General features: G+C 54.1%; 1 protein-coding gene across 2 annotated transcripts in view; it reads right to left on the bottom strand.

The window, feature by feature from the left end:
- Window positions 1-26,323, bottom strand: part of Scn4a (sodium voltage-gated channel alpha subunit 4) — a 42,862-nt gene extending 16,539 nt beyond the window's left edge. The window contains exons 1-14 of one of the 2 annotated variants that reach the window (XM_077110609.1): window positions 26,252-26,323; window positions 11,945-12,599; window positions 11,740-11,857; window positions 11,522-11,612; window positions 11,100-11,228; window positions 10,590-10,681; window positions 8,684-9,016; window positions 7,684-7,747; window positions 7,307-7,448; window positions 6,013-6,222; window positions 5,273-5,426; window positions 3,182-3,420; window positions 1,306-1,479; window positions 188-544 (exon numbers count right to left, since the gene is read on the bottom strand). In XM_077110609.1, the coding sequence (XP_076966724.1) occupies window positions 188-544; window positions 1,306-1,479; window positions 3,182-3,420; window positions 5,273-5,426; window positions 6,013-6,222; window positions 7,307-7,448; window positions 7,684-7,747; window positions 8,684-9,016; window positions 10,590-10,681; window positions 11,100-11,228; window positions 11,522-11,612; window positions 11,740-11,857; window positions 11,945-12,217 (2,376 nt within the window). In that variant the 5' untranslated portion in view covers window positions 12,218-12,599; window positions 26,252-26,323. Of the gene's footprint in view, window positions 1-187; window positions 545-1,305; window positions 1,480-3,181; window positions 3,421-5,272; window positions 5,427-6,012; window positions 6,223-7,306; window positions 7,449-7,683; window positions 7,748-8,683; window positions 9,017-10,589; window positions 10,682-11,099; window positions 11,229-11,521; window positions 11,613-11,739; window positions 11,858-11,944; window positions 12,600-15,883; window positions 15,919-26,251 lie in introns of those variants that run through there. The other variant, XM_076871233.2, reaches the window with a different exon arrangement.
- Window positions 26,324-27,296: the final 973 nt, after the last annotated feature.

The raw sequence follows: 27,296 nt of genomic DNA, 5'->3' as shown, positions 1-27,296 counted from the left end.
GGGTGAAGCCATATAAAATTGCCATTTCAGGGGTGTGGGGAATAGAAGATAGAAAACATCACAGCAATTTCCTAAGATCTCTCTACTAGCAACAAGGCCCTCCAACGACAGCCTTGTAAAGGCACTGGACACCCCTTGCACTCTTCCTGGGTGAGGGTGGGGAAGCTCCCCAGCCAGTCTCACTCACCACCAGGTTGCCAATGACCATGACCATGAGGAAGACGGTGAGGCACATGGCCTGGCCAGCCACCTCCATGCAGTCCCACATGGTCTCGATCCACTCCCCACACAGGATGCGGAAGACGATGAGAAAGGAGTGGAAGAAATCGTGCATGTGCCAGCGGGGCAGGCTGCAGTCGGTAGCGATCTTGCACACGCACTCCTTGTAACTCTTGCCAAACAACTGCATGCCCACCACGGCGAAGATGAACACGATGATGGCCAGCACCAGCGTTAGGTTGCCCAGTGCCCCCACGGAATTGCCGATGATCTTGATGAGCATGTTGAGCGTCGGCCACGACTTGGCCAGCTTGAAAACCCGCAGCTATCGGGTATGGGGAGGACAAGGGCAAATGAGGCCCCGTGACAAGTGGCCCAACCCCAGAGCCCCCGCTTCAGCTGCAAGAACAATTCCAAGTAGCCTGAAGCCCCACCCCTGAGTGATCTCCTGGTTAAATGGGACTACTCATGTTCTACCACTTCCTGATGTTAGTATGCTAAAAAGAGAAAAAAGCCCTTACCTGTTAAGGATACAAAGCATTTTACTAGTGACATTTTATGTCAACATTTGCTTTAACATACTTCCTGCCAATAAAAACTAGGGAAGCGGGTGAAATAAGAATTGTAGAATGTGGTAGGTACTTAGAGGTTCATTTTTCTTTGTCTGTATTTTTGGATGCATGGAAGTTTCCATAATAAAATTAAAAAAAAATAATATAAGGGGCTTGGGTTGTGGCTTCGTGGTAGAGCCCTTGCTTAGCATGTGTGAGGTACTGGGTTCGATTCTCAGCACTGCATAGAAATAAATAAAATAAAGGTCCATTGACAACTAAAAAATAAAATAAAAAATAATAATATAAGTATCCTTTATGGGATTGTCCCCAAGTCACCCAATGTCAGCTCTTGGGGTTGTCAGTTTGGTAGCCCCAGAACTGTGTGATAAGGAGGGAGGGATCCCTGGCTCCCTATTTACAGGTAAGAAACATTCCTGGGCAGGGGAGGGGCGCCTCGTTTCCAATCTTCTGGCTTCCTGAAGTTTCTCCTCCCACCCACTCCGAAGTCCCTGGCCCTGTAGTTCTCTCGTACCAGTCGGAAGGAGCGGAGCACAGACAGCCCCTGCACGTTGGCCAGGCCCAGCTCCACCAGGCTGAGGGTGACGATGAAACTGTCGAAGATGTTCCAGCCCTGCTGGAAATACTCGTAGGGGTCCATGGCGATCAGCTTCAGTACCATCTCAGCCGTGAAGATGCCTGTGAAGACCTAGGGGGAGGGGTAGAGGCCCTATCAAAAGGCTTCAGGGAGCACAGGGCCTTTGCAATCTCCCAGCCACCTCCTGGAAGAGGTTTTGTGGATTGAGGGAAGAGGTCCAGAGCCTTAAGGAGGAAGAGAGTGGTACCCATGGCCCATATGTGTGTGGGGCAGGGTTTTTTGTTTTGTTTTGTTTTGTTTGGTATTAGGGATTAAACCTAGAGGCACTTTACCAGTGAACTATAACCCCATCCATTTTAAACAAAAATATTATTTTGAGACAGGGTCTTGCTAAGTTGCCCAGGCTGGCCTTGAACTTGTGATCCTCCTGCTTCAGCCTCCAGAGTGGTTGGGATTACAGGCAGGCGCCACCATGCCTGGCTGGGATCCCTATCTCCACAGAGTTGGCAGGGAACATCACACTCATCCCACAGATGAGCAAACAAGGTTCAGCCAGGTCAGCAACCAGCAGCCAGTTCTTAGGGTGCTGAGTTCAGGTTCTTTCCTTTATGTCCTAATCCTATCTACTGGATCCAGTCCCAGGACTTAGGAAATCTTGGTGGACTCAGGGTCTAGGGGAAAAAAATCAATGCGGGGAGGTCAGAGTTGCTTCCCCAACCTTGGAACAGGAGTCTGAGGGTTGTATAGCCCTGAAAACTCCCTGGACCTGGTCCCCCTGCTGTTGGGCACCAGCTGCCCTGGGTCTACAGTCTGCATGGGTACTCGCTGAGCCCCTCCCAGGGGCTGCCCCTGGCCACAGCAGGTGTCCAGACAGTAGCACAGTGTCGGCAGGGGTTGGGCAGGCAGGCGGGCCCTGACCATCATGCACACCCCCAGCAGCTGTGCCATGAATCTAGGGCACGCCCTTACCCCTCTGGCCCTGCCTGGCCATGCTGCCTCATACATCTCCATGGGAGTGATGTGCCTGGCCCTGAGGGCCTGATTCTTGTGCCACCCACCCAGTCTTGGTCATGCCCAGGGCCCATATCTCACTCTCCCTTGAGTTGGCCTCCCTTTTGGGGTGGGAAGAACACCTTGACAAATGCCACCCTGGAAAAATTGTGAAGGGGATGGGGAAGGGTGGGTGGGGCTAGAGGAGGCAGCGGCTTTGCCTTTGTCAGGCTCCACTGGGGCTGGCAACGAGGTGATAATGCTCCTAATGGGTAGGGATAAGCGGGTGGATCAGGGCATGTCAACAATAGCAGAGCACAAAGAGCTGGAGAGGGGAGCAGCAGGGCCAGGCTGGCGATATGGGGGAGTAGGTGGGAACAAGTCCCTGAAGCGCTCAGGGTGAGCTGAGGCCTTTTGGGCCTGGATTTTCGTGGCTATATGCCACATCCCCAAGTCCCTAGATCCCTTTCAGGCCCATGTCAATCTCAGGAACTGGAGAACTTTTTATCCAACCAAGGCTTCGATCTCCACACCCCCACTCCTATCCCTACTTCCAGAGCAAGGCCTGGCTCCCTGACCCCCAGGAATTCTGATCTCAATGAATTCAGAGCCTCACCTACTCTCCCTGTCCCTGAATGCCTTGAAATCAATATTCGACACCCCACACACCACCCCAGGTACCTCCCCATACACATCTTATCCCCATATACTAGGAAAACCCTATCTGTCCCCAGACGCCCTCCTAATAGTGCCCCATATTTCCAGACAGCCCCACTGGATCCTGCCCCCTAATGACCACCCTCTCCCTTTGGCCCCTCCCTACCAGGTTTCCAACAGAAAGCACGTTGTCGAAGTGCTCCGTCATGGGGTAGTGCTCCATGGCCATGAAGAGGGTGTTGAGCACGATGCAGATGGTGATGCCCAGGTCCACGAAGGGGTCCATGACGATCAGGTGGATGATATGCTTGAACTTCACCCACGGGGTGCAGCAGTTCCATATGAGCACTTTGTGTGCGCACTTGTACCACCATGGTGGGCACTTCTGGTGGGCCTCCTCCAGCTCTGCGAGAGGGGTTTTAACAGGTGCCTGACGAAGATTCTCCTACTGGTGCGCCCGTTCCTTCCTCCACTAGCTCTTGGGACCCCCCCTCCCAAGCCCCACCCCTTAACGCTCCATATCTCAACATTCCAGCGGGTTGGCAAGGCCTAAGCAAACCTCCCCATCCTCTATCTTCAAAAGACCCCACCCTCAACTGGCCTTCTCCAAGCCCCGCCTCACATCTCGTCACTCCAGACCCGCCCCCGAAGTCCCACCCACATGACCACACCCTCAGATACCCCCCCAAAGCCCTGCCTCTTAGAACTCCCTCCAGGGCCCACCCCTGTGAGCTATTTCAAGTCCCGCCCTCTCGGCACGCCCCGCCCCGCCCCGCCCCGCCCCTCAGAGAGCTCGGGCTGGACCTTAGCCCTCTGCCCTGTGCCCAGGGCTGCCATTCTGGCAGGAGAGACACCCAGAGAAGAGAGAACCCAGGCCCACCAAAGTCTGGGGACCAGACTGAGACTCCCTTAGGACTCTCCCTCCCCACTGCCGGTAAAGTCAGTAAAGTTGGCCCTGCAGGAGTGTCCTCAGCCAGATCCTCCTTTCCCTCCGGAGTGGCTTTCTGAAAACAGGTCCCCCCACCCCCAAAAAAAGCCCCTGTTCTTGCAGCCCCCAAACCATGAGATTCTGTCCTCTGTAAGGACCATGGGATGAAGGTGCTCCTCCCCGTGGTCTCTGTGACCAATGGGAGCTGCCTTGGCCTAGGTATGATCTCACTGACTCATTTATTAATGGCACCTATTTTGTAGATTAAAGAAAGGGACTGGAATGGGTGGCAGCCCCTTAGAGATCCTGGGTGCAACCTCAACCATACCCAAGAATGAGAAATCTGAGTCTCTCAGAGGCAGCAGTAGATTCTAGTCTGTTGGTGACCTCCCTCACCTCCATGTCCACCCCTAGGCCACTGTAGTGCCCCAGCATCTGAGGCTGGAAACTCATGATGAAGGTCCCAGCAAGAGCAGGGGCCAGCTCTGTCTGTCCTGCATTCCCTGGTCCATTCTCTGGCACACAGTCACCTGAATGCATCATGCAAGGTCACGCAAGGTGAGATGATATGTACCTTCTAAGGGTTTGCAAAGTCCTGTAATCTCACTCCCCCCACCACACACACCTTTCTAACTCCCCACTTTTAGCCCAGGCAGGCTGGCCTGGAGAGGGACCAGCTTCCTTCTCTGGGTGAGACTTTCTTTCTTGTGTCGATTCTCTTTTCTTTATTTCCTCCTTTCTTCCTGCTTTCTATAGTTCTTCCCGCCCTCCTTCCCTCCTTCCTTTCTTCCCTCTCATTCATCTACACTCCCAACTGTCTCTTTCCATTCAGGAATCTTTCAGCACATCCATCCATCCAGCCACTATCCACCATCCATCATCTTTCCATCCATCTCTCATTTTGATATCTTTATTCTCCTCCCAGGTCCTGGGTGTGGTACAGGGATTGGGGGAATCTCTGATTTTACTCTGAGAATTTGATGTTGACCTTTAACTTTTGTCCAGAGAACACTGGAAGAGCAGGCCCTTCAGTTTCCGGAACACAGGGCCTTCCTGGTTAGTATTATTAGCCTGTCCTTCCCCGTTGCCTTGGCAGCCCCCAAGGTCCTCCCGGAAGCCCCTGGTTCCCGCAGCAGCTTGGCCTTGTAGCCACAACTTGGCCAGGTTAAGACAGAACTATATTTATCACAGTTTATTTCCTCAATGCCAATATTAAATTACTGTCCTCCTGAAGCTGGGTCTAGTCAGCCTGCACCCTGCCCTCAGGAGGCTAAATAGCCTATGGGTAGGGCAGACAGGGCAGGGGGGATTGGGGTACAGGGAACTCACCCTCCATAGCATCAGAGATACCACTGTCTGCGCTGCAGCTCGGCCTTGGGGGCCCCTTCTCTCCTGGTGATGTGTCCAGGCTGCCATTGCAGGCCTGACTGTGAGCCGGGTCCCCGTCTGCCTCCACACCTTCCAGAGCCTGGGTGGCCTTGGCCTGTAGACCAGCAAGGGTGACGGGTGTGAAGCCCAACTCTGAGCCAGGGGATGGATCATTGACTCTCAGAGCCTCTTGTCAAGTCCTTTAAGATGACAGCCCCTCTTCTTGGCCTGTCTCAAACCTAGCAGGTGGGAAAGGGGCCAGCTTTGGTGGTGGTGAGATGACAGGGTAAGGACCAAGCGACTGAGGACCCAAACCCTGAATACCCTCCACTTTCAGAGGCCCTGACTGAACCTACTCTTCATGAGATTGAAAAAATGGACAGCGACTCTCTGCAGCCACCTGGGGACCCTGCCTCTCCCCGGCATAGATCTAGAGAGAAGCCTGAAGCCATACGTCTTTGAGCTGGACGAAACCTTAGGTTTCACAAGAACAAATTCCTTGTTGTGGATGGGGAAACTGGGGCATTGAGCAGAGAAATACTCTTTCTACTGCCTAGATGGCACCCATCCCACCTGGGACCTTCTACTCCTCCTGTCCGCAACCCCTGCCCCCTGCCCTCCCACCCCCTCAGCCAGCAGCCAAGCAGCCCTGGCTGAAGGCAAGGGGAACCCTGGGTCTGGGCCCCTCCCTGGGTTCACACCTTTTCTAACTCCTCCTGGTGCTTTTTTAATTTCTCGAGCATCTGCTGAAACTCCTCCTCTTTCTCCTGATCCTCAGCCAGGGTGGCCTCGTTCTGCTCGGCATACGCCATGGCCACCACCGCCAGGATCAGATTGATGAGGTAGAAAGAGCCCAGGAAGATGATGACCACAAAGAAGATCATGTAGGTCTTGCCGGCCGCTCGCAGGGTCTGAGGGTGGGGAGAGAAGGAGCGAGGGGGTCTGGTGGCACCCTCCCTCACACGCCTGTTGCATAGACCCATAAGCAGAGGGTGTCCCTTGCAGAGCCTGGGGGTTTGCGGGCCTTTGAGGCAGAGGATGGCCATCCTTAGCAGGCTAAACCACGTTCTGGGGAACTCCGAAATATATACATGGGATCCAGGTGATCCCAGTGTCCTGACAGAGACCCCTGAGGACCCTAGTCAGGCATCCTGAGGTCAGGGAGTCAGGACAAATGGTGAACATGGGCTTTGGGGCCTGGTTGAATCCTACCTCTGCCAAAGAGCCTGATACTTAGTAAGTGCTCAGTAAATACTAGTTGCTATAATCACTGTTCTTATTAATATCACCAGGGATCAGAAGGCACCATCCCTCAAATGCAACCCTCCTGCTCTGCAAACTGTAGACATTAAATACAGGTGTCCTTCTGTATCCACAGGGATTAGTTCCAGGGTCCCCCACATACCAAAATCTGCAGGTGCTCGAGTCCTGTATATAAAATGGCATGGTATTTGCATCTAACCTAGACACATCTTCCCTGTGCTTTAAATAATTTCCAGGTTACTTATGATATTACATCTAATGCAAACGAAGTGCTTTGTGAAGAGTGTCATACAGTATTATTTAGGATATAATGTCACAAAATTTTTTTGTACATGTTCAGCACACACACAATTTTTTTTTTCTCAAATATTTGGATCTGTGGTTGGTTGAATCCACAGAGGTGAAACCTGAGGCTACGGAGGGTCAACTGTGATGGTGTGGGCAGAGCTGCCCTACTGCTTTCTATGAGGCCTGGGACTTCCTGGGCCTGAGCCCGTGCCAGACCCAGCCTCCAGCTCATGAAGCACAGGTGGGGAATGAAGATAGGCTGTTGCGTGGCTCTGCGCAGGAGCCTGGCATCAGAAGGCTCCAAGAGCTTTTAGGGGCACTGACAGGGTCCCATGGAGGAGATGGCCCAGCTGAAGATGTGGCCATCCTGGGGTAGACCCTGCGTGGCCCTGAGGAGGCAGTGGAGATGGAGGGCTGTGGATGTGGGGCTGGGGGCAGCTGTACCAGCTGGAAGAGGTTCTCCCAGTAGTCCTGTGTCATGAGGCGGAAGAGAGCCAGGAAGGCCCAGCTGAAAGTGTCATAGCTGGTGTAGCCGTAGTTGGGGTTCCGCCCAGCCTTGATGCACTCGTAACCCTCGGGGCAGTGCCTAGGGATAGGATGGGGGACTGGCTTTAGGGAGGAGATCTCCAGCTAGGGACAGATTGAGGACCCCAAGGGAAAAATATCCCTTGGTCCTGCCTGTGTCCCCCAAACAGGAGGGTCTTCCACCCATGCCCAAGGATTTTCCTTATGTTCCCATGCACCCCACATCTAGTCCCTAATCAGCCCCCATCTCCCAGGACTCATGGGGCTCCTTTTCCCCGCCCCTGGACATCACTCACCCGGCATCACTGCTGTTCCCACAGAGCAGGGCATCATTGGCACCCTCCAGGAAATAGTAGTTTGCTTCGGAAGTCAGAGGTCACAGAGAAGGCACATCACCCACATGGACACACGCAGATGCATGCACCCATTCCACACCCACGGGCAGGTCCAAGTGTACCACATACACCAAATAGGTTCCCTGGGGACCCCTCTCCCTCTTTTGAGTACAGCCCTGAGTTCCAGGGTCCCCCTGCGGATAGATCATGCGGAGGCCAACTCCACGCAGGGTCTGCTGGGTGCTTAGTGCGGTTACGGTCAGGATTCAGCAGGGACACAGGGAGAGCCAGAAGGGACATGTGTGTATGTGTGTGTGCAAGTGCAAGGGGCTGCCAGGAACCTGCACAGGACCCTGAGGGAAAGTGGGGGCTAGAACCCAGGGTGCAGGTGAGGAAAGGGCACCTTCTCCAACATGCAGGAAGACGCTGTGGGAGAGTGGCTGTGAGGGTGTGGGACTCACGTCAAGGATGGGTATGTGACAGGAGGAAGGTATTTGGGTGCCTGATGGTGACCCTGCCAAGATAGGAGCCCCAAGTGTGATGAAGGAGAACTGGGTGCACAAGTTAAGGACCTGTCACTTTGTCTAGAGAGAAACTCAGGATTTTAAAAGCAGTTTGCCGTTTATTGTCATAGCAACCCATTGAAGCATTGTCATCTCAATTTTCTAGGCAAGGATTCTGAGTGCCGGAAGTCACAGTGGGTGATAAGTGATGATTAAGATCAGGCTGGGGCTGTAGCTCAGTGGTAGAGCACTTGCCTAGCATGTGTGAGGCACTGGGTTTGATCCTCAGCATCACATAAAAATAAGTAAATAAAATAAAGGTATTGTGTCTATCTATGACCAAACTGAAAAAAAAAAAAAAAATCAGGTCCCTCCAGACCATGTCTTAGAAGAGGTGGGGCAGGGGCCGCTCTAGGGGCTGGGGCAGGGCCTCCCTTGCTGGTCGCCCTCTATCCTACCTTTGTCATTGATGTAGGCATCCCAGTCAAAGGTGTAGTTGCTGGCCCAGCTGTCGTGGAAGTTCCACGTGTCGTTGGCATACCACCTGTCGTTGGTATTCCACGTGTCATTGGCGTACCAGGTGTCATTGGCGTACCAGGTGTCGTTGCCATACCACGTGGTGTTGGTGTCGTTGAAGGGCGGGGGCCAGCGCACGCACTTCTGCCGCAGGTTGCCCATGAAGAGCTGCAGCCCGACCAGGGCAAAGACGCTCAGGCAGAAGACGGTGAGGATCATTACGTCGGACAGCTTTTTCACGGACTGGATCAGGGCCCCCACAATCGTCTTCAGCCCTGACCACAGAGAAATTAAGAGCATTGGCAGGGGCAGGGTGGGGTGCAGTGGACCTCCTTATCCTGACCCCGGCCCCAAGCCTTTGCCTACCCCATCTCCAAGGCTCCACTTAACCGGGCACCACTATCTCCCCCAGCCTTCCCAGATGAACCCCGTCCTACTCTGGGTACATGCTCAAGTGGAGCCTTGGAATTGCCACAGATTCTCAGCTACTGGAATGGACTCTAGGAATCGCTAGGCTGATGCTGTGCAGCTACACATGAGCATACAGAGGGCTGAATGAAGGTCTCCAGGTTAGCACTCCCAAAGTGCTCTACAGAACACTAGCCTCCCAAGCTGTGTCCTTAAAAAGGTGGTGGTGGTGGTGGGGTCCATATATTGGAAAAAGATTACTTCTTTTTTTTTTATGACCTCAATAAGTTTTTTTTTTTATTTATTTTTTTATTGTTGGTTGTTCAAAACATTAGAAAAAGATTACTTCTATTCAATGCTTTGAGAAGTCCTACAGCGATAAACAAAAATTTGAATGCCACGTTTCTTTAACTTCTTTGACCACAGAACCCAAGGTTCAGTCTGAGAAACTCTAAAAGCATTCTGCTCCTTCAGACAAAAGCATAACTGACCCTGATGGAATCCCAGCATCTATGGAAAATTCATGACTTCTTGTATCTCTGTCTTCATTTCCCTCTTTTGCCCTAGAATGGAAACCAAATGCACAGCAGCCTCCTCCGAGAGCTGGGGTTGTAGCTCAGTGGTAGAGTGCTTGCCTCAAACTCGTGAGGCCTTGGATTCAATCCTCAGCATCATTAAATATCTATCTATCTATCTATCTATCTATCTATCTATCTATCTATCTATCTATATATATATATATAGTGTCCATCTATAACTAAATTTTAAAAAAAGAACCCCTCTGAGCCTGGGGGGTGCTGGCCTAGAGGGAGGCAGCTGTGGCTTCCACTCAGTGGCCTGTGTGTGGCAGGCCCTCCGTAAGCACGTCCCATCTTGGGTCTTGCCTTCCTTCACTCCACGACAGGGCTTTGGACTAGAGAGGACTAAGGCACTTTCTAGCATCAGGATTTAACTGTTTCCCTCCTCCTACGGCCCTTTCTCCATCCCTTTCAGATCATCTTTCCTCCATGAAGGAACTGTCTCCAGTTTCTCCATATGCATTTATTTTGGTTTATTTTGCTCGCCCACGCTAGGCAACCGGTCCTCAGAACAACCCAGCGAGTGGCACTGTTCTTATCCAGTTTGCAGAGAAGGAAACGGAGGTGCAGACAGGGTAGGGCACTTGCCTAGGGTCGATGGCGGACAGTAGCATGGGGAGGATTGTGCTCTTTCCCACCTTTCTACCCTGCCTCTTAGATGCCCAGCCTCCCACAGAGGGCCTCTTCGGCTCTCTGGCCATGTGATCCTTTTGTGTTCAGGCTGTGGCATGTGTCCTCCACTAACATGAGCCCAGGATGTGACCCTGGGTCAGGGTCCTGGAACTCGAGCGTCAGGTTCTAGGCTTGGGCATGACAGGAGACCTATTGGCTGAGGCCAGGGGCTCCCGCACCTCCCCAGTACCTGGGATGACGGTGATGGTTTTCAGGGCCCGCAGCACCCGGAAGGTCCTTAGAGCTGAGATGTTGCCCAAGTCCACAAACTCTGTCACATACCTGGTGTGGGAGAGACCAGTGGGGGTGTGTCAGAGCCCAGTGAGTGGTGGGACAGAAATCAGGGGTTCTTCCTAGGATTCTTGTGGTCAGGGTTACCACAGGGGCCTTGGGGCAGGTCAGATACCCTGAGGTTCCTATTGGGGTCCAAGTGTTGGGGAGGACAGTATAGTGGCCTTGCTGCTGAGGCATGGCTAGCCCACTGGCCCAGTGGCAAAGCCTGGGTCAGGCTGCCTTCTGTGGGTAAAGATGATGTGTGAAAGGGACATCAGCAGAGAATCCAAGCCAGGCCCTGGGCAGGGCCACCCCGAGAATGGTATAGCTCACAATCTGCACTACTGGCCAACGGCCCCTGTGGTCCACACCTCTGAGAATGCCAGCTGGTTGGCTGCCCTCCCCCCACCCTCAGGCCCCTGCTCACGCCATCGTGATGACACTGAAGTCCAGCCAGTTCCAGGGGTCACGGAGGAATGTGAAGTCATCGATGCAGAAACCCCTGGCCAGCATCTTGATGAGGGACTCAAAGGTGTAGATCCCCGTGAAGGTGTACCTGAGGGCAGAGGGCCAGCCAGGGCCAGGCACGTCACCCAGGCAGGGGTGCGTGTGGCAGTGATAGACCTCACACAGAGGGAGGGACGCAGGCAAAATGTTTCACCCAAGGACAGAGGACATTGGTGAGAGTGACAGTATGCCTTCCCCCAGGGGACTTAAGGTGTTGATGAGGGTCATAGTGACAGTGTGTGCCCTCCTGAAAGACAAAATCTGCGTCACTAAGCCTCCTCAGAGGTGCAGATGCCTGGGATGGGCCATGCCAGGGCTGGGGCTCTGGGAGGGGAGACTTACTCCACGTCCTTGGACCAGGAAGGCGGGTCACTCATGGTCATGAATACACAGTTGGTCAGGATGGTGATCATGATGAACATGCTGAAGAGCGTGGGGGCGGTCAAGGAAAGTGAGAGAGTAGGTGGGAAGGGGAGGGAGGTGGACGAGGGTCTCCTGTCCCAGAGCGCCCCGTCTTGCCCACCCCTGGCCCCCCGCCTCTCCCACTCTGGCAGGATATGAGTGGATTAGCACCTTGATGGCGCCACGCCTGACGATGCTGAAGGGGCTCAGCATGTAGAGGGCAGGTGTGGCGGAGAAGCGGAAGATGGCCTTGCCCTTGTTGAGCACGATGAAGGTCTGAGGCAGGGAAAGAGTCTGTGAGGCCAAGGGACAGACAGATGCGCAATAGACAGACAGATGGAGGGAGCCCTCCCAGGTCCCAACCTTCTTGTCACTGTAGTAAGGGTCCAGGTCCTCCAAGGGGATGCCGATGACCTCCGGCGGGGGGTCACCATAGATGAGGGGCAGGTTCTTGCCGGCCTCCAGGTCACTGCGCGGCTTCCGTTCGGGCTCCTCGATCTCCATCTGCTTGTTCCGCTGCAGCCGGGCCTCCTCCTCCACTGCCCGCCGTTCTATGGCTGCCAGGGACTCCCGGGTGAAGGGGCGCAGGCAGTCGGGGCCGATGGGCACCAGGGTGGGCAGAGATGAGCTGGCCATCCTTGCATCCTGGGCTCAGGGGCCAGCTGGGCGGTGGGCAGCCGGCTGGCTGCAGCGTGCAGCCCCGGGGTCCTGGGTGGCCACCCCTCCCTGGGTCTCCTGTTCACTCCTCACCTCCTGCCTGCCCAGGGGCTGGGCCAGGAAGGTAGGTGTGCAGGCCCTGGGATTGGGAGATGTGCCTGCAAGGCCCAGGTGCTGCTGCTGCCCAGGTGCTGGGCACAGAGCATCCCCCTGGGCCTCGCACCACACTCTCCCCAGCAGTGGTGTGGCCCCCTTCAGGACTGACAGCAAACCAAGCAGATCCTCTTCTGCCTTGGGGACTTTTGGCCAATGCCGTCAACTGCCTCCTGGGCCTGAGCTCTGGGAACTGTGTGGCGTCAGCCTACGGGGACAGAGAGAGAACTTCAGCGGGCTGTGTCCAGTGACCTCTAGATAGGCCAGGACAAGGGGCCTGGTGAAAGTCACCTAAAGTATCTTAGAGGCCACGTGCTTTGGCTGATACTGACTACCTGGAGACGTGGATGGAGATCATACAGGGGTCCCAGCCAGACTGATGGCTGTGATTGATTAGCAATGTCTGCCAGGGCAGGACCAGAATGTGGCACCTCTGCCTGTAATTGCCATCCCTGGCCTAGAGAGGAGAGAGGAAGGATATCGGGGTATGGAGTCCCCTTCCTGATCTCTGTGGTATTTGGCATTAGGTTGAGGCAGGGAAGAAGGAAGAATCCGGGCCTTGAAGAGGGTCTGACAGCTCCCTCCCACGGCAGGGATTCAAATCCCTGGGCAGATAGGAGCCGATAGGGTGTGTGGGGGACATGTCAGGAGAACTAGGATGCTAACATATTAGAGGACATACAAGAGAGGTCATGGGGACCATTTCAGTGGGGCAGGGCTAGAGCTCTCAGGGACCATTTTTGGTTGGTGGCCATGAACTAGATGGGGAGAAGGGGTATCCACCAGGAAAATTTGGGGCCTGTGGGCACTGCATAGATGTCTCCTGGGTCAGTCCTGTGCCTCTTCTGGCCCCTGGCCCCTCGTGTCTAGAGCTCTGAGCCTGTTCCCTAGGGAAGAGCAGTGCTGGGTCACTTATGGAAAATGTCCCTAGGAGAATGACAACATCAGCAGACACTGGGGAGACCACTGCAGCCCAGTCACACATAGCCGTCACATGCACGAATCCTGGAGCCACTCCCAATGCAGGGCCTCAGACAGACCCCCAAAGACCCCCAGAACTACACTGAGAGCAGCCCTCCCACGGTGGGTCCAGGAGCTGTAGCAGTGCCCCTGTCCTGGCCGGCGGGTGTACTTCTCAGCTTGGTCAACAAATGGGGAGGACTGCCACGGAGAGGCCAGAGCCATTGGGCAAGCTGGCCACACCCCGTGCCCGGCTCCTCAGCTGCTCCCTGCCAGGCTTCAAGGAGTCGTGTTTCCCCAGAGATGACTCTGCTCGTTCCACCCATCCTGTCCTGCAGCTGCTCACTGACCCACACGTTCACGTGCACACCCGACCTGAAGCCCCCTCACACAGGCCCTCACGGCCCTGCCACACACTTCCACACCTTCCTCTCCGTCACCCATCCCCCGCAGGCTCACATTTACTTGTCACCACATGAGCACAGTGGCCTGCCATATGGCCTTGGAGGGACCCATTTGGCATCAATCCTCTGATCTCCCTCCCTGCCTCCATACTGGGGACGCAGCCCAGGCCATGCACATGCTAGGCAAGTGCTGTGCCACCGAGCTGCGTCCCCAGCCCGACGATCCCCTTATCTTGATACTGCTCACTTGGTACTTCATAGGAGCCCTGGGGGACCACAAAACCCAGAGCCACAGGCGGGTCCCAACCCAATCCCTGAAGAAACCACCCTTACTGGAGTCATAAGACTCAGGGGACAGACCCAGTGCTTCCTCTCAGCCAAACCCCCTGAGCATCCCACACCACTCCTGCTTTTCTTCACAGTGGACAAGGCCCAGCCCAGTGGCCACTCTGCTCCAGGAGCTCCCCCTTCCCTGCCGCGGGGCGGCGCTCCTTGTACAGCACCCGTCTCTCCCTTCAAAATTTGCCCTTCATCCTAACTTCCTGTGCCCCGACCCTCTCACCAAGCCTGAAGCCACTTCACATGCGGATGTTTCATGATGTGAAGGGAAGAAGTATCTTCCTCTGCTGCAGCCCAGTTTGGGTGGGTGGATGCAGAAAGCCTCACTGGCAGATCTGGTCAGTTCCCACACCCCGTGGATGTCCCTCCCCGGCATCACTGCCCTCTCTATTCTCCAGGAGTGTGACTGTTTGCATGTTTACCTGTTCTTTTCAAAGAGCCTCCCACCGATCCCTCCCTCCCTCCTGGTACATCTCCATCCCATCATCTGTATTTCTAAAACCACAAATCTGATCCCCCGCCACCTGTCCCCTCTCTCTCACCCCCACACACCCCTCCCTTAAATCCTCCAGTGGCTTCCTGCCTCCATTTGGCTCCTCCATGATCCCTCCCTGGGTGTCCAACCCTTTCCCCACCTGGGCCCACCTCTGGCCTGTACTGCTTCCATTTTCACAAAGGGGCCAAGGGCTTCCCATCGCTGCCCCTGCGATGCCTCTGCTTGTGATCTGCTGGCCTCCTGAACACCTGTCCTGTCTCCAAGGAGAGCTACAGTTTGTCTTTCCAGACTCAATCTCCACAAGAACCACTTCCTCCAGGAAGCCCTCCCTCCAGCCTGGATGGCTGGATCCCTACCCTTGTCGGTACTGTAGCTTGCCTAGTGCTCAATAAAGGAAACCACCCTAACCCATGAGCTGATGGACGAGTAAGTTAGAGGCACTCTTCCTCTGCGCCCCTTTCTCCTTTAAAGCCACCCTGAACCCAAACTGTAACCAGAAACCACATCTCCTCCAATATCCCTGTTCTTCCCTCTCCCCACTGGCTCAGCTGGTGGCTCAGGGGCCTGGTTGCTGTGATCCTTGGGCTTGCTGGTACCTTCAGTCCTTTGGTCCTGCCCTGTCCCCCCTGCAGCAGACCCCTTCGGGCTCACTTTCCTCCTCGCCCAGTCTTACAAACGCCCCAAGGCCCAGCCTCCTCTCTCCTCATCACACTGAGGAACCCTGAGTGGCCCCTCAGCAGCTGGATATTGCCAAAGACGCCAGGGGCTGGGCTCACAGTGAAACTGTGGGTACGCACTTCGGCTTTGCTCTCAATCCTGCCAGCCTGTAAGGGCAGAATTTTCTACTAGTCTCATCTTTCCACTTTTTTTTCTGGAAAACAGATATTTTGTGTCCCTTATTTCCTCAGACTATCACATTCCCATGGTACTTTGGGTGACGACCTGGCCCCGGCCTTCACTGAGAACGTGGGAGCGTCGTGCACCCCCCGTCCACACAGCCCCACCCCTTCTCCCTCTATCCTGTCATAGTAGAAGGATAAGAAAGACCCAAAGCCAAGTCTTCCCCTTGGGCTCAGGACAGACCCCTGCCCTTCCCCGGGTCCTCATCCCCCAGTGACCTTTTCTCTTGACCACTCATCAACGTCTTCCCACTAGGAGCAAGCACTAGTGTCACCCACGACAGAGCACCCGCCACCCTCACACCCCCTTTATCTCTTGCGCTATTTTTTTCTGTCCCTGTTCACTGAAAATTTTCTTGGAAAGTGTCTACCCCAGCTGTCTCTACTTGCTTACCTTTCGGCCACTCAGCCCATTCCAACCGGCTTTCGTTTCCCCCGCTCAACTGAGACGTCTTTTGTCAAATCACTAACGCCCTCCCCGCTGCCAAGTCCTGCGCGTGCGTTTCTGTCTTCACCTTCCCCGGCCTCTCAGAAGCCTTCAACCTAGTTGGCCACAGCCCCCCCCTTTCTGGAACATTCCATGTTCTCGCCTCCATGGAATCACGCTCATGTCTTCTTCTTCTACCCCTCTGGCTGCTCCTTATCAGTGTCCTTTGCTTGGCTCTCTCTCTCTTTACCTAATCTCTAGAGTTTCTCGGGGCGTGATCTTTGTGGGGTGGAAGCGTTCCTGTAACTGTGTCCACACCTATGGACTCCACACTGGTAGAGTCCACTGCCTCCTGGACGGCTAGCCAAGAGGAACCCTGACTGGGATGAAGCATTTGTGTCCTTGCTTGGTTCCACCCAGTCTCCATCAAGCCAGGCCCCCAAACAGTTGCTCGGGTCAAAAAACAACCTTGTTGACCACGGGGCTTGTACCCGCCTTTGGGCCTATCCCCAGCTCCTTGGTCTCTCGGAAGCTCTGCCCTGCCCTTTTCATATGTAAGTTCCTTCTTAGACCCTTGGTCTAGATTCAAGTGTCCCCTATTCCAAGTGACTTTCGACTTCCCTTACTTTCTACCACAGTCCTCTGTGTTCTCCTTACATCATGTATCATTAGTCATAAATGCTTGTTTGCCTAACTTGTTTGTCTTTCTCCCCGACTAGTTTGAAACACTGCAGCTGTGTCTGTCTGGGCCCCAGCACCAGGCACCAGGTGGGCACTCAGGAAGTGTTTGTTGAATGACTAAATAAAAAGATGAGGCCTTGGATAGGGACCCTTCCAGGGACCCCACGATTCTCCTGTTTGATCTGTTCATTCATCTTTTCATCCTCTTCTCATTTTTTGTTCATGTGCCATGAGTAGGACACAAAGGTGCCCAGCCGGGTGTCCTGCCTGCAGAGGGCAGGCAGTCTGAGGCTTGGGGATCTGGGCACACATGTGTGGTATGAGAAGACGGCAAAACCTGCCCTCAAAAGGGGAGTTGGTGGTGCTGCAGGAGTTCAGGTGGGTGAGTGTTACTTCCAAGAAGGAGGAAAGATGTGACTTGGTTTGGGTCTCAAAGGATGAGTAATAGGAACACAGGGAAACAGAGGGAAGGACATCCCAGGGAACAGAGGGAACAGACAGAGCAAAGACAGAGGCAGGACACAGGGAATTCCCCACATGGAGCCCAAACACTGTTTGGGGTAGAGAGAGGAAGGAAGGGCAGGAGTGGGGCCAGGGTCAATGTCAGGCCAGTGGGAGGGTGGCTTTATCCTGCAGCCTTGGAGAGCCCTCCCAGGGCCATAATTGGCCAGCACATACGTTTCCCTGTCCATCCTTTCCATGTATCTCCGACAGATGGGGACAAGCTGTGTTGCTTTCAGTGGGTCAGTGGAGGTATGAAAGGACATCTAGGACATATATGGTTGGTGGATTCCTGGCAGGGACAAAGCTCTGACAACACTATATCGTGACATAGGCCATGTGCTGGCACACCTCCATGAGGCTCTTGGGCCACGGCGAGCAAAGGGGGCCAGGATGAGAGCTCCAACCCTCCTCCCACCAGCCCTGGCAGCTTGCTCCCCGAGACACAGCAGGTGAGGATCTGAGGGCCCCAGGACCCTTCCCCAGTGCATTTGAGGATGTTGGAGTCCAGGACCTGAATGAGCAATGAGTCCCACCCCCTTGCTTCACCATAGGGTGCTGAAGCCCAGAGAGAGGCAGCAGCTCTCTCCAGGGCACATTTGGCAAAGGTTTTCTGAGCATCTGTTAAGTGCTGGACTCTGGTCTGGACCATGGCGGTGGCAAAGTCCCTGTCCTCACTGAGATTGCATTCCAGAGGGAGGAGGTAGACAGCAAATAGGGAAGCAAATAAGATAATTTTAGAGAGTGATAAAAGAAGGACGGAGCCAAGACTAAAACCCAGCTCCTCAGGAGCCAGGGCTGGAGACCATTTAGCAAGTGAGAAGTCTCATGGATCCTCCTCTGAAACGGAAGTACGGGCGGAAGTGGGTAAAGTCAGGGCTTCCTGGGGGCTGGAGTAGGCCTGGATGGGTGGGGGAGGAAGGGTTGGGAGAGGCGCAGGCTGGGCCAGCTGTCCGCAGGCAGGGAGCCGAGGGTGAGGACGCTGGAGGGCCAGGCATCTCTTCCTGGAGCAGGTCCAGCCCAGCATTGTCTTTCCCTGTTGCTCCGCCAAATCGGAACACCCAACTCCAGATATAGTCTGACCACAGAGGCCTTTTCTCCCTGGCCTGGACACCCTTTGTATCCATTCATCCCAAGGTGGCATGCCTTCAGGCAGTCCAATCACCTGTGGAGGGTGCCATCACCCTTCTCAGCTCTGGTCTTCTTAGGTCTCCCTGTCTGACAAACTGGATAACTCTCTTTTCCCTTTTCGCTCTAAGCGTACCTCAACAAAATATTAACAGATTAAACCCAACAATGTATTAAAATAATTAGATACCACGGCCAAGTGGGATGTATCTCAGGTATATAAAGTGGGTTCAGCATTTGAAAATTAATTAATGTAATCCATTATATCAACAGGCTTCAGAAAAATCACATGACCATATCAATCGATGCAGAAAAAGCATTTGAAGAGGTCTAACGTTCATTCGTAAGATGAGGCACGCCTATAATTCCAGCAACTCAGGAGACTGAGGCAGGAGGATCTCAAGTTTGAGGTCAGCCAGGGCAACTTAGGTAGACTCTGACTCAAACAATAAAAAGGGTGTTGGGGTTGTAGCTCAGTGGTAGAGCGCTTGCCTCACCTGCATGGGGCATTGGGTTCAATCCTCAGCACCTCATAAAATAAATAAATAAGTAAAATGAAGATATTGTGTCCATCTACAACTAAAAAATATCTTTAAAAAATAAAATAACAATGGAAGTGTAACTGACGTGATTCTGCAATCTGTATACGGGGTAAAAATGGGAGTTCATAACCCACTTGAATCAAAGTGTGAAATATGATATATCAAGAACTATGTAATGTTTTGAACAACCAACAATAAAAAATAAATAAATAAATAAAAATAAATAAAAAGGGCTGGGAGTGTCATTCAGTGGTAGAGCATATCTGGGCTCAATCCCCTATACTAAAAGAAAAAAAAATCCATCCAACACTCATTCATAATAAAGACTCTCAGCAAACTAGGAAGAGAGAAAAACTTCATGGAGTTGATAAAGAACTTTTATCAAAAACCTTATTGCTAAGTGCATCCTCTAGAAGAATAATTAGTATAATAGTCTTTATTTGTTTTCTAAAGTTGATACTGTGGGTTATTTTTGTGAACAGCCTGATGTTTGGGACCTTTTTTCTCAAAATAAACAAGTCCTTATTTAAAAAAAAAACAACCTTATTGCTAACATTGATTATAATAGTGAGAAACTAAGATCCAGGAGCGGGCAAGGTGTCTCCTCTCATTACTGCTTTGATATCAGACTGGAGTCATGGCTAATGCAATAAAACAAGAAAAGGAGGGCTGGGGTTGTGGCTCAGTGGTAGAGCACTTGCCTAGCATACATGAGGCACTGGGTTCGACCTTCAGTACTGAGTAAAAATAAACAAACAAAATAAAGGCATTGTAACCATTTACAGCTAAAAAAAAAAATTAAAAAGAAAGAAAATGAAAGGTCTACTGGTTGGGAAGGAAGAAATGAGACTGTCTTTGCATGATACGATCGTCTATGTACAAAATCAGAATAGACAAAAAGACTCTTGGAACCAATAATGATTATGGCAAAGTTGCAGGATACAAGGTTAATGCCAACCCAGGTGTAGGACTTTACCTTGACCTCTACTCAAGTTCCCTTTGTGACCCTTCATCTCAGGTCTTTTATGGAGGGCTGCCTGTTGGATGTTGATTTTCCCTCAGTTCAAGGCTATCTCTCACTATGATCCTGAGAGTCCCAAATTATTGACTAGTCAAAGCTCAGGATAGACCACCCCCCAAACTTGTTGCCATATATTTCTAGAACTTTCCCTCCTGGGTGACCTATGTTTTTAGGGCGGGTTCTTCAAATATCCAGAAACCCACCCAGCTGCACTATGGCTGAAATCCCCCAGGCTATAGAAGCCACTCTGGTACTCTCCTGAAAGACCAAGAACGGAGGGGACCTGCTCCTCACAGCCCTCCCTGTTCACTCTAATGCACATCCCTGGGATGAAGAGATGGCCCTACTCAAGACTCCACCCCTTCCCCTCCTGCCAATCAGGCATGTCCTTGGTCCCTAGCAGAGTTATCGTCACTTACCGATGTCTGACATTTTTGTGTCTTTGAGAGAAAAACTACCCAGAGCTCTTAGGTGGTCAGTGGAGACCCCCTTTAAGCTCCATCTGCAGTGGGGGCTCAGACTCAGAACTTTCTGGAATAGTGAAACAGATCAGACTTTTCTGTCCTAGTCATAGACAACAATGGACTATTCCCCGAATTCTTGGGGTTCCCACCGTGGCCCAGCTCCAAGAGTGAAAATTTGGCCCCCGTGTTCCCCTAGTTGTCAGTCTCAAGTCACAGCCTTTTCTCAGCTGGAGCAGGTGGGTGCAGATGGGAAGTGGGTGGCTGTGTTATTCCTCGGCCAGCACTTAGGGCTGGAGAGGAGGGAGAGGCTGTGGCCTTGGCCGGCCAGGCCTGGAGGAAGTTACCCCAGGTGGCTCTCCCCTCTTGGCCTAACACTCTCCGCAGAGGAAATCTGTTCCAAGGGGCCTTGGAGAGTAGCCTGCAGCTGGGAGCCTAGAACGGAAACCCCTGGATGCTCAGGGGCCCTGAGAATTCTGGAAGCCACATGGGGTCAGGTGGGGGACAGCTCCTGAGCCAGTGAGGGCAGCTAATGCTGATTGCTCCGTGGGGCTCAGTGGATCAGAACAAACGTCTTTTTTTTTTTTCCCCCAGTCTCCTGATGCGACCAGTCTGATAATTATTCTACCTAAGGGCTAAGACTGGTAGAGGTGGCCACTCACTGTGTGTCAGGGCTGGCTTCCTGTTTAGGATCCATCACAGATCCTCCCTCCACAGTCAGTCCCTTTCCTGCTGATGTCCAAGGGCTCTCCGGGAACATTGGGTGGTTTTCCCCAAACTTCTGCCTCTGCTCCTCAGCCTGACCCTTTCTCTCTGCGCAGAGTGCTTCTTGTTGGCTCACGACTCTATGAAATGAAAACCTACAAGTGGGCTATATTGGGGTTTTGTGTGCTGTGACCCCTTCTGCTAACTCCCTCACAGCTCATCTGCCTGCGCTGGATGGTTTCCCCAGGTGTGGAGTTTTGGGCTTCCATAGGTTGGGGAGAGTCTCCTTGGAGTAGGAGAGTCCGTTCCTCCAGCCTCAAATCTTAGCACATCGACTCACATTTCTGATGTGCACAGGCCCACAAAGAAATCACGTCTGACAAAAAGGAACAGTGGACACATCCATTTGGTGCTCTCAGTGTCCATGCCTCTTCAATGTGTTTTACTTTTGTCATCCCTGCTAACAAGTGGCACAGCCAGGATTTGAACACAGCTCTCTCTCACGCCAAACCTGCGTGCCTGTTACTACAAACATGGCCTCCCTCCAATCCTTTGGGGGACTGGACTGGACATGGCCGCCCTCCTCCAGCACAGATGTTCCCCTGGGCTGGCCTGGCCCTTGCCCAACTGTCTCCTTCAAAGGGCAGGCCAGAGTCCTTGAGCCAAGCTCCTGAAAGCTGTGGGCTCTGGTGGGCATCCAGCAGGTCCTGGCAGGACTGTCCTCAGGCCTCCTGGGGCTTTGTGTTGGCAGCTGAGGCAGGAGGGTGAATGGCACAGAGGTCAATAGTTTGATAGAGATCCTTCCTCAAGGTATGGTTTTTATTGGCACCAACTGATTGCCACATGCACCCCCAACCTCCACTATAGATCACCAGTGTATGCATGCGCCTGCTCTCTCTCTCTCTCTCTCTCTCTCTCTCACTCACTCATCAGCTCTATGAGTCATTTCCCAGCTGCTGGAAGGGATGAGGAGACTCCACCCAGGTCTGGGGCTCCTTGCTCTCTGTTGCCTCAGATCTTTCTAAGGAGCCCCAAGCACAGTGACCTGGATACCCTGGATGCCCCCTCCCAAACAGAGGCAAGCACACATCCCCCTCCACAGGCCTGTCTGACCCCCTCATCTGCGCTTGGACACAGAGCCGCCTCCCCTCTCCTGCCCTTGCCTCCCGACAGTGTCCTGCCTTTATCTCTTCTATCCCTACAGCGCCCCCACCCCTTACTCCACCCTAGCCCTCTGCCCTTCCCAGAGCCTGAGAACAGCATGGCCCGCCTGGCTCCCCCTCCCCTTCACCAGCCCCATCAGGGTGGGGGTGTGGAGCTGAGAGCCCTTCCTGCTGAGGCCACTGGGAGTTGGGGTCAGGGCCATCAGGCCTCCAGCTATACCTGAAATCTCTGGGAAAGGGTGGCAGGTTGGGCCCTCTGCTCTGACAGCTCCACCCTGACCCTCAGCCAGTGCCACGGCTAGCTGGAGAGCTTACCAACCCAGAAACTATCCCAAGGAGGTTTTCTCCCCTCCTCTTTGAAGATCCTTCTGCAAAATCAGGCTGACCAAGAACTTGCAAACCCCAAGAAGATCTTGGGGAGATCTTGCTAAGACGTGAGCCGGGGTCTCTGACCTGCTGGCCTGCTTCACAGAGATCACAGCAACCTCTGCGGACCTCAGGCCAAAAGGGAGGGAGTTTGCTGCCCAATTTATAAAGGACTTGCCCCAGGGAGATCAGACAGGGAGAAAACACCTTACTGCCACCCCCAGCTCTGAAGCGGGTAGAGAGCTGGGTGAGACCTAATTTCTCTCATCCGCACAAGACATTTTCTTTCCAAGCCCAACAGCCTGGTGATAGCCACAGTACTATTAGTGAGTAGATATGTAGAGCTGACTACATGCCAAGAACTTAATGCTCATCACGATTCTGTTATCACCCCATTCGACAGATGAGGAAACCAAGGCATGGAGAAGGAGGTAACTTGCCAGATGAAGATGATGTAGTAAACTGGGATTAGCAGGCCAGCCCTCTTTAAAGAGACCCTAATTGACTCTTTTTTTTAGGGGTGGCTACCAGGGATTGAATTCAGGAGCACTTTACCACTGAGCCACATCCCCAACACTTTTTTGTGTTTTATTTAGAGACAGGGCCTCACTGAGTTGCTTAGAGCCTTGCTTTTGCTGAGGCTGGCTTTGAACTCACAATCCTCCTGCCTCAGCCTCCCAAATCACTGGGATTACAGGCGTGCACCACTGTGCCTGACTCTGACTGGCTCTTACTACTAGGCTGTGTGTCCTACCTCTGTCTAAACTAGACCGTGACCTTCTAGCACCTTTGGGGTGGGTGAGGGTGCAGGGTTTCACAAACCAGTTCAGAAGCAGAGTGGGAACCAGTGACTATTGGGGGTTTGCCCTTTCGTCCTATGCTAGGACTCCTGGCAGAGGGCCCTCTGAGGGGGTTATGGCCCCCTGCCTCCCTACCCTGCTGCCCTTTGGCTCCTGGAGCCCCTCATTCCTCCTGCTACTCCACCCCCCCAACACGGGCTGTTGACTGAAAACGGCAGGGAATAAAAATAGCCATTGCTGATGAGGCAGAACGGGCGGCACACGGGAAAGGCTGGGCAGGGGCAATAGAGGCAAAGGGAACCCGGGACCCCAGCCCCAATTAACAGGTCATGATGGAGCCACAGGGAGACCTGGCTTGTCCCTGCCGTTGCTGGACTGGGGACCCCTCCAGAAGTCACCAGAATTACTCAGAGCCCTAGCCCTCAGGCTGCCCCTAACTACCCACTGCCCCTGAGTCTCAGGAGTGACCTGTGTCCCCACCCAGCCCTGCCCAGAGTTAGCTTCCTCCCAAGGAGCAGGGCGGTTGGCCACTGTGGACAGAATTCTGGTGGCTTTAGCCATGCGCTCCAGGTAAATGACATAACCCTCCTGAACCTGCAGGCCTCCTATAAGAGGGGTCAGGGGTCGACAGTTTGTATAGCCAGTAGAGTGGCCATTGACACCCATCGTCCTCCACCTCCTCCCATCTCCTACCTGGTCTCTGAGGCCTTAGGGGCAGGTTTTTCACCTGGCGAGTACCTTGCTACTCTCTGAGTTCCAGTTCCCTCCCTCCTCTGCCTTCTTCTGGAGTCTTCTCTAAATGCCCACCCCCCATATTATTCCAACTCCTCCTTGACATTGTCCATACTTCCTCCCTGTTCTGGTGGCCAGAGTTGCCCCCAAAGGCAAGACCTGGTCAGAACCACCCACCATCTGAGAACCAAGCCTTGGCATACAACTCAGGGCTCCCCGGGCCTGGCCTGGGACAGGGCAGAGACTCTGGTAGGGAAGCCAGCTGAGCAGACCAGCCTTGGTTGGGGAGGTGACCCCTGGTCCTGAGCCCCCCCACTGCCTGTTTCCAATCAGAAATTACAAGCAGGACCAGGCTGGACGAGGGGCTGCCTAGGAAGTACCTCATTTACTTCCCCAAACTCCTTAAGATCTTTGAACAATTCCTTGAGCGATGCCTGGGGTGGAACTGGGAGTGGGCTTCTGAGGAGCCCTACGGGCAGGGCTCAGGGCCTGTGTGCCATGTGGCCTAGGGCCTGTGTGGAGTCCCCGTCACCTGGACACCCTGCCTGACATGGTAGGTTCCAAACACCCTTGTGTATGTTTATCCTTCAATCTCATCCCACACAGGTGATGTGGCTTGCTGGCCATGACCAGGGGACTTGGGGATGCTGCCAGGAGAATCTTAAGGGTCTAGGAGAACCAGCCTTCCCTGCCTTCCCCTTCTACCCTCCACACCTGACTCCAGCCTCTGCCACTACTGGGGTCTCCTTGGCCCAAGTCAGACATCTGGGACACAGTCACCCTCTGTCTCTGACACAGATGAGTGATGGCAACTGTAACTCTTGACTCCACCCCATCTCTCTGAAGTTTAGCTCCTTCCTCTCTCTCCAGACTGGCTACCCACCTCAACCTGGCTCCCCAGTGTGGCTGAATTAAATGGCCTCCTAGTACCTTCCCAGGCTCTGCTGGCTGATTTAGTTTTGTGCAGGTGACCGCTGCAAGAGGTCTGGGTAGAGGTCCTCGCATGTGTGGGGTCCCCACCTGGGCGTCACCTCCCACAGCACCCTCAGACATGTCTGGCCCCTGCTCTGACCCCAGACCTCAGCGGGGGGTGAGATGACTGGACTTGGGGATTGACGGGGCAATGGAGTGGGGAGGGGGCTCGGGCCTCCCGCTCACACAAAGTGATTCTTTAGAAGTCTCCTGTGGCCCTCTAGATTTCTAGATCCTTCTCTCAAGTGGTCCCTCTGACATGCAGCAACACTTGGCACCCCACCACTCTTGAGCTCCTGCATCTCCAAACTGTCCCCAACTCAGCTGGGGCTCAGACCGTTCCACCCTCTCCACCAGCCACTGCCCACCCTTTACCCCCGTGCCCTGCTCTGCCAGGAGAGGGAGGGGCTGTAGCCTGCCAAGCACTGCCCCCTGACCCCATGCTTGAGCCTTACATGCCCTCCTGAATCCTCCCAGGGCTCTCCTAGCCCGGCCCCCCCCCCGCCCAGTCCCCTTGGTGCTATGGCCCTATCTTCCTGCCACTCCTCTGGTCCCCTCCACTGGTCCCCTCCTCTTCCTGGGGCTCAGCTTCTTCAGGAAAAAAAGCCCCAGAGCTGAGTGGGCTGGAGGAGGGCGGAGACGGTGGGCAGAGCCCAGCCCGTCGCTGGCGGCACAGCCTGGGATGTGTCCTCTGCTGGCATCTCACAGATTCCTGTTTCAGCGAAGCAAAGGAGCCGCCGCCACCCGCCACCCGCCACCCGCCACCCGCCACCCCCACCCGGCCTCCTGACGCTCTCCCCGCACCCTGCTTCTGAGCCCCTGCACACAGACCCTGCAAAGTCACTGTCTTGACTGTCCTACTCTCTTCTGAAGAAACTGAAGCCTTGTCCCTGTCCCTTGGGTCACTCTGTGCCTGTCCTAAGCCAAGCTTTAGCCACGGGGCTTTTGTCACCAGAGCAAGGACCCTCGCTGAGGGTGACGACAGCCAGCCAGGCAGGGGCAGAGAGAACCAATGACGGACAGAGAGAGGCAAGTTTGGGACAAAGAAAGGGTCAAGGAAGAAGGAGATTCGGCAGAGCAGCCGGGCAGAGTAGGGCCTGGGCACAGGCAGCAGAGCCCGGTGTGGGCAGGAGGTCAGCGGTGCCAGAGCAAAGTGGAGACTTTCTTGGAGCCAGGCTGGGGCTGGGGCCAGGGTGGCCTGTCGCTGGGGGTGCCGGCCCTGGGGTCCCCGGCTGGGCTGGAGTGGAGGGGCGCGGTACTCACTGTTGGACGGAAGCGGAGTGGCGACTGACAAGCCCGCAGCGCCGTGCCCACCTCAGGCTGGGGCTGGAACTCTGGGGGACTTGGCTGGGGGGCCGGGCCGGCGAGGACAGCTGCTGCCGCTGATGTCACAGGGTCATGAGTGAAACCTGAGGACTGGGCCAATCTTCAGGTGGGAGCCTCAGCCACACTTCCCTCGCGGGTGTGCTATGGGTTCAGCCAGGGAGTGCCTGGGCTCTGGGGCCACCCTGCCCTGGGAGTGGCAGCGGTGACACACTCGCCCCCTCACACACACACACACACACACACGACACACTATGAGCCCCCATGCCCAGGTCCTCTCCCAAACCTTGACAATCAGGGCTCGTCTTCACACTTGAGTCTCTTTTCACACTCTCCCCCAGGGCGCTCCTTGGCATGGACTGGCTCACACTCACACACTCACACTCACTGTGGAACACACTCATGTGCCCCCAGCTGCACTCCCAGCACGAGCCCCTTTCATAATCCGCACAAACCTTTCCACTACTGTCACACCCCTTCACACATACCTTCAACTCACACACACAAACATTCCCAGGCTCACATCAGGCTTGTGCAAAAGAATATGCTTGTACACGCATAGTCATATGTGCTCATGGGCACATTCATGCCCAGAGGAACCCAAAAACAGCATATCATGGACAAGAGGATTTTATCCAGTGTGAGTTCGTGCTAGTGTGGTCCTATATTTTCACACATGTGACTTATCCGGACAGCGGTCTGTGCCAAAATACATGCTCCAATTCATAGGAACACGGGGCCACCTATCACGCTCACTAGATTTGTATCCAGTGTACGCAGGTCTGCACACGCACACCCGTGTGGGCACACACACGTGCACATTCACAGCCGGCCATTTAGCCTGACCACTCAGTGGTCTCAGGAGCATTTTTTTGCTGCTCCACCCCCACCTCACTGGCTGGACATCTGTCCCCCAGAGCCTGGGGAGAGGGTGTGGTGGGAGGAGGGAGGAGGTTGGCTCAGAGCCCCCACCCACTCTGCGGCT

The sequence above is a fragment of the Callospermophilus lateralis genome, chromosome 11 (genome assembly GCF_048772815.1).
Source record: "Callospermophilus lateralis isolate mCalLat2 chromosome 11, mCalLat2.hap1, whole genome shotgun sequence".
Classification (NCBI taxonomy): domain Eukaryota; kingdom Metazoa; phylum Chordata; class Mammalia; order Rodentia; family Sciuridae; genus Callospermophilus; species Callospermophilus lateralis.
This window is presented reverse-complemented; position numbering and strand designations above follow the sequence as displayed.